The 6,626-nt window shown below is 43.6% G+C and overlaps 1 protein-coding gene across 5 annotated transcripts in view; it reads left to right on the top strand.

Moving 5' to 3' along the window:
- The first annotated feature begins 237 nt into the window (after window positions 1–237).
- NAA35 (N-alpha-acetyltransferase 35, NatC auxiliary subunit) overlaps window positions 238–6,626 on the top strand; it is a 94,119-nt gene continuing 87,730 nt past the window's right edge. The window contains exons 1-3 of one of the 5 annotated variants that reach the window (XM_042243066.2): window positions 238–328; window positions 415–494; window positions 1,218–1,346. In XM_042243066.2, coding sequence (XP_042099000.1) covers window positions 240–328; window positions 415–494; window positions 1,218–1,346 — 298 coding nt within the window. In that variant the 5' untranslated portion in view covers window positions 238–239. Of the gene's footprint in view, window positions 364–414; window positions 495–758; window positions 927–1,217; window positions 1,347–6,626 lie in introns of those variants that run through there. The other 4 variants (XM_015093041.4, XM_027964259.3, XM_027964258.3 and 1 more) reach the window with 4 other exon arrangements.

Here is a 6,626-nt window from a genome sequence, read left to right as displayed (position 1 = left end):
GGGCTCTGGGGCACCCAGGCTCCGCCTCTTGCTTGGACCCACCTACTACCCCGGATGCGGCCGCAGGGTGGAGAAGGAACGTAGCTTCCGGTCTCGCGATCTGCTCTAATCCCGCGAGAAGAGAAGATGGCCGCCAACGGCCGAATGTTGGCGGTGGCGAGGAAGGGGGTGTGGCCGAGGAGCGCGAAGTCCTCAGGCGTGAGGGAGAGGAGGCGGGGTCGCGCGCACCAGGCGTGCGCATGCGCGCACGAGCCGGTCGGGCAGGGCAGAGAGGGGAGGGGGCGCCGGCGGCGGCCGAGGAGGTGTCGTTATTTCAGCGGTCTGGACGGTGCGTGGCGGAGCGGGTGGCCACGACAGAAGTAGGTAGGGACCGCGTTGCGGAGCCATTGAGACTTCTTTCCTTCCGTGCCTTAGAGCCACAGCCCTCCGCGCGTGTGGCGGACCCTGGGGAAGCCAGGTCACCCTGCGGCCCCGGCCCTCCCGCCGCGCTTCAGGTAGGAGCTTCGGGCTCACTCGTGCCCGCTGCCCGCCGAGGCCCTGCCCTTAGCTGGTGTTACCCGGGCGACGACCTGGTACCGGGCGTGCCCGTCCTCGCGCGCGACGACAGCCCTGTTCTTGCTTCCGTGCCCGTGGAGCCGGGGCCCGGCCGGGCTGACCCATTTGGGGCGGGTCCCCTCTTCAGGTGCTCCCCCGCCCTGGGCCGGCGGTACGCTCCCTCACGCAATGCCCCCACCCCACCCCCACCCCCCGGACAGGCTGTGCGGGGGTCCGGTCGGTTCGGGAGAGGTTCTCCCTGTGAACTCCGGGCAGATGAGGGACCATCTTGACTTCAGTAGTTGCTGCAATGGGGTCTTGGACTTCGAGAGAGGACCTTGAAGAGTGCCTTGGTTATTTGTGGCCAGTGTTAAAAGTTGGAAGCTCTGGAGGTAGTTCTTTTTGGGCCGTTGGTGGGATGGTTTGTGATTTTACTTCTCAAATAGGCACACTGATTATGAGTGTTGGTAGGTGATGGGCTATTTATTATTAAATGAGCGGCAGCAGTATTAATTAACGTGAGATTTAATTGCATTAAGGTAGTTTTTCACAGAGCTGTCCTCAAACTCAGAAGATCTCTGCTTCAGCAGTTTAGTAGGAGTTTCATACAATACTTAAACATAGTTTGCAAATACTCTTGCCGTGAAAGCTACATCCTCTCTCTTACGATATTAATTTTATAGGCGTAATGGTTATGAAAGCTTCTGTAGAAGATGATGATTCAGGATGGGAGCTCGGTATACCAGAAAAGATGGAAAAAAGCAATACAAACTGGGTGGACATAACCCAAGATTTTGAAGAAGCTTGTCGAGGTGAGTTTGAATTTTTGAATTGGAGGTTCAAAATTTGGGAAAGGGTATAATAAAAATGTGGATTGTGATTTTTAAATTATCTCAGTAAATGGAAAAAAAAATCAACATGTAAGTGTGGTTTATTGAGTTACCACACTTACTCATTCTCTATCCTCTGATTTTAACTTTCATTTAAAACCAGTTTTTATAGATATTACATTAAATACAGATGTTGAGGCAGTTTCGTCTGTTAAAATTTTCTAACAGGTTAGAGTGCACATAGCAATAATTTCAAATTGGAAATACAAATTCTGTTGCCCCAAAGACGAGAGTATTATTGTATATTTGAGGTTTGAAAATAATTGGATCATGTCATTCTCCGCTTGAGATCCTCCAGTGGCTTCCTGTTGCATGTAGAATAAAATTCATACTTCTTCCCTAAGGCCTGTATGATCTGGTGCCTGCCTCAGACTTTTTGTACCACTGCTCCGCTAGGCTCATTATGTTTAGTCCTGAGGTCCTTATCTCATTAAATATACCAAGGTTGTGTCCCCAGGTCTTCAGGTAGCTGGCTCCTTCCTGACCACTTAAGTGTTACCATTCCAGTGAGCTCTCAAAACAGCCAACCTAAGCAGATTTATCCCCTCATTCTCTTCTGTCCAACTCCACCCTATTTGAATCCCAGTTTATTTTCTTTGTAGGACTTATCTACTGTGAGAAACCATCATTTTCCATTATTGTTTACTGTTAGTTTCACCCACTGAAATAATGTCTGTGAGTGCAGAAATTATTCTAATACACAGAACAGTGCCTGGCACTTAGTAAGTTCAGTAAATGTTTGTGTATAAATGACTGGAGCGGAAAAAGCCTTGGAGAAGGAGGGAAGGAAAATAAAAGAACAAATGGTAGAGGGCTTGAACTTTAAGAGAGGATGGGATCAAGAACACTGTAGAGAAATTAACCTCAGGAAAAGAATGAATGATAAGATGGTGAAGATACAGGTGTGTTTCTAAGTGGGTAGGGAGGAATGGTGGAGGGATTTACACATGATGGCTTCTATTTTCTTAGTGAACAGAGGGTTGGGCTTTGAGTGATGGTGTGTATTTAGAGTAGTGCTCTTAAGAGAAGTAAAGACTTGGAACTGCAGATGAAAGGGAGCCAGCTGAATATAATCACAGGGATAAGTCATGTGCTTACTCTTCAACTGTTCTGAAATACATGTCCAGTTAAAGTACACCTAAGTGAGATAGTGGAAAAAACATTAGACTGAGAGTTGGGTGACTGCACATATGTGTTTGTCTAAGGGAGAGAGAAATGTAAATTACAACGTAGCTTTTGTGCTCAGTGTTCTTTGACTAGTGAGTGGATCACACCTATAATCTTATGCTGATTTTAAGTGATATGTATTAGAGGACTGTCATTATGAACCTAAATGAGAAAGGTTTTATGAAGTAAATATGGCCTGAGTTACTTCCCTGGTGGCAGACAGTAAAGCGTCTGCCTGCAATGCAGGAGACCTGGGTTCGATCCCTGGGTTGGGAAGATCCCCTGGAGAAGGAAATGACAACCCACTCTAGTACTCTTTCCTGGAAAATTCCATGGACTGAGGAGCCTGGTAGGCTACAGTCCGTGGGGTCGCAGAGAGTCGGACACAACAACTTCACTTTCACATGCCCTGAGTTGGCTGTGAAGGAGTGGCCAAGATTCTGTTAAGTGAATGTGAGGAAATTACTCTAAACTGAGATTTTTATGTTTAAGGAACAGTGAGTAACTCTGCTTCTTCTGGGAAGGAACCTTGAGTAGGACATGGGGTTTAATACCTGTTTCAGTGTCGATTGAGAGAGGGTGGCATTTTATTTTGTTGCCAGCATCAAGCCACCCTATTAATTCCCCTATAATTACCCCTTGTACTGTCTCAGGTGGCTCAAATGAGAGGTATACTTCTTGAAACTAAAAAGTTGACATAGAATTAAACTTTAGTATGATTTTAGGACTAAAGGCTGTTAGCAGTCTTGAGTCCATGGTATTAATAATTTAACTGTTGCAGTGGTTTCTCTTTGGTACTAGTGTGATGGCATTTGGCTAGACTTGTGATTCAGGGGGCGGTGGGGAGTGCTATAAAATACCCTGTCTACTTATGACAGCATTTTTCATGCATATTTCTACTTATTCTTTTAGTGGCTCTTTAAAATCCTCAAATTCTAACTTTAATTATTTCTTTTATTTCCTGTTGGTCAAATGGCACACATTCCTACCACATTTCCTATAATTGACACTGAGTCTTTGTTTTCTTTTCCAAAGTGTTTTAAATGTATAGTGCCGTTGCTATTATTTTATGTAATATATCATTTGTTTAAATAACACCTCTGAGCTTTTCTTCTCTGGGAAATCTTGCCTAATTCAAACCATCTCATTTTGTTACCTTTAAAGCCTTTGTTCTTTATTTCTATTTTGTTGTCTATATTTAGGCACTTTCTGAATTACAAAGTCACAACTTAGAAATTTCACTTAAACATAAAGATCATAAAAAATACACTGCTGCTGCAGCTTCTGACTGCAAGATTCCTTTCTACACTCGTTCTGGAGAGCCAGCAGCCTCTTCTGGAATGATGTCTAGAGCTCAGAGGTAATCCAGAGTCAGCTATCATAACATTCATTCTTTTTAAATTCTAGTTTAGGAGGATATGGGCCCATCCTCTCACTTATTTTCTTTTTTCTTTGGTGACTTAATTTATTCTTCCTTCATCAGTCTTTATAACAGATTTCATTGTTTAGTTTGGCTTCCCTAGTGTCTCAGATTGTAAAGAGTCTGCTTGCTATGCAGGAGACCTGCATTTGATCTCTGGGTTGGGAAGATCCCCTTGAGAAGTAAATGGCAACATACTGCAGTATTTTTGCCTGGAGAATTCCATGGATGGGAAGCCTGGCGGGCTACAGTTAATTGGGTCGTGAAGAGTTGGACACAACTGAACAACTTAACACTTTTACTTTCATCACTGTTTAGGACTCCCCTTATCCATCCAGTTTCTTTAGGTCTTGCCTAGTACTTTCATAAAACTTTTGTTGTTTTCTGTTCCCTCATTTAAAATCTAGGATGCTTTGGATGGGAGGGGAAGGAGGGGAGTTTAGGGGAGAATGGATACATGTATATTTATGGCTGAGTCCCTTTACTGTTCACCTGAAACTATTACGACGTTGTAAATCGTCAACACCGCAATACAAAATGTTAAAAGAAAAAATCTAGGATGCTTAAGCCTCTTAATTCTCTTCCTTTCTGTCTGTCTTCTCTTACCCAGAACAATATGTTTGTTTTTAAGAATACTGATATTCTAAGGCCATGTTTCTTCATATCCAGAGGCTATCTGGATCTTGTACTTAGAAGTTTGAGAACCTGTGTTATATGTGAGTCATTGCCTGGAACCAGCAGAATTATGAACACAAGCACTGACACTGTAGCAGTACTTGATTATGTTATCATCTGTTCGGTTTGGAATTTGTTTCTGTAATCTTCTAAATAGTCACAACAAACTGTGGAAAATTCTGAAAGAGATGGGAATACCAGACCACCTTACCTGCCTCCAGAGAAACCTGTATACAGGTCAGGAAGCAACAGGTAGAACTGGACATGGAACAACAGACTGGTTCAAAATTGGGAAAGGAGTACGAGTACATCAAGGTTGTATGTTGTCACCTTGCTTATTTAACTTACATGCAGATTACATTGTGCGAAATATCAGACTGGATGAAGCATAAACAGGAATCAGGATTGCAAGGAGACATACCAATAGCCTCAGATATGCAGATGATACCACCCTTATGGCTGAAAGTGAGGAAGAACTAAAGAGCTTCTTAATGAAAGTTAAAGAGAAGAGTGAAAAAGTTGGCTTAAAACTCAACATTGAAAAAACTAAGGTCATAGAATCCAGTCCATCACTTCGTGGCAAATAGATGGGGAAACAATGGAAACAGTGGCAGATGGTGACTGCAGCCATGAAATTAAAAGATGCTTGCTCCTTGGAAGAAAAGCTATAACCAACCTAGACAGGGTATTAAAAAACAGAAACGTTACTTTGCCGACAAAGGTCCGTGTAGTCAAAGCTACGGTTTTTCCAGTAGTCATGTATGGATGTGAGAGTTGAACCATAAAGAAAGCTGAGTGCCAAAGAATTGATGCTTTTGAACTGTTGTGTTGGAGAAGACTTCTGAGAGTCCCCTGGACTGCAAGGAGATCCAGCCTGTCAATCCTAAAGGGAATCACTCTTGAATATTCATTGGAAGGACTGATGCTGAAGCTGAAACTCCAATACTTTGGCCACCTGATGCAAAGAACTGACTCACCAGAAAAGACACTGATGCTGAGAAAGATAGAAGGCAGGAGAAGAAGGAGACAACAGAGGATGAGATGGTTGCATGGCATCACCAACTTGATGGACGAGTTTGAGCAAGCTCCAGGAGTTGGTGATGGACAGGGAAGCCTGGTGTGCTGCAGTCCATGGGGTTGCAAAGAGTCAGACACGACTGACTGACTGAACTGAACTGATAATTTTAAAAAGATTGTCATTGAATTGATTCGGTTCAGTTCAGTTCAGTCGCTCAGTCGTGTCCGACTCTGCAACCCCATGAATTGCAGCATGCCAGGCCTCCCTGTCCATCATCATCTCCCGGAGTTTACTCAAACTTACGTCCATCGAGTCAGTGATGCCATCCATCCAACTCATCCTCTGTCATGGTCTTTTCCTCCTCCCCCCAATCCTTCCCAGCATCAGAGTCTTTTCCAATGAGTCAACTCTTCGCATGAGGTGGCCAAAGTACTGGAGTTTTAGCTTTAGCATCAGTCCTTCCAAAGAACACCCAGGGTTGATCTCCTTTAGAATGGACTGGTTAGATCTCCTTGCAGTCCAAGGGACTCTCAAGAGTCTTCTCCAACACCACAGTTCAAAAGCACCAATTCTTTGGCACTCAGCTTTCTTCATAGTCCAACTCTCACATCCATACATGACCACTGGAAAAACCATAGCCTTGACTAGATGGACCTTTGTTGGCAAAGTAGTGTCTCTGCTTTTGAATATGCTATCTAGATTGGTCATAACTTTTCTTCCAAGGAGTAAGCGTCTTCTAATTTCATGGCTGATTACATAGTATTTAACAATTATTATAAAAGAAGTATAGATTTTTGATAAAACTTTAATGGACTTTCACTCCACCCCCTCAATTCATGAACCCTAGTTTCAGAATCATTCTATGTGTTTGTTGCTTGTTGCAACCATTTAATTATAGGAGGAAAAAGTTGAACAGAAATTC

The sequence above is a fragment of the Ovis aries genome, chromosome 2 (genome assembly GCF_016772045.2).
Source record: "Ovis aries strain OAR_USU_Benz2616 breed Rambouillet chromosome 2, ARS-UI_Ramb_v3.0, whole genome shotgun sequence".
NCBI classification, from domain to species: domain Eukaryota; kingdom Metazoa; phylum Chordata; class Mammalia; order Artiodactyla; family Bovidae; genus Ovis; species Ovis aries.
The sequence above is the reverse complement of the archived record's forward strand: the minus strand, read 5'-3'. Positions and strand labels throughout refer to the sequence as shown.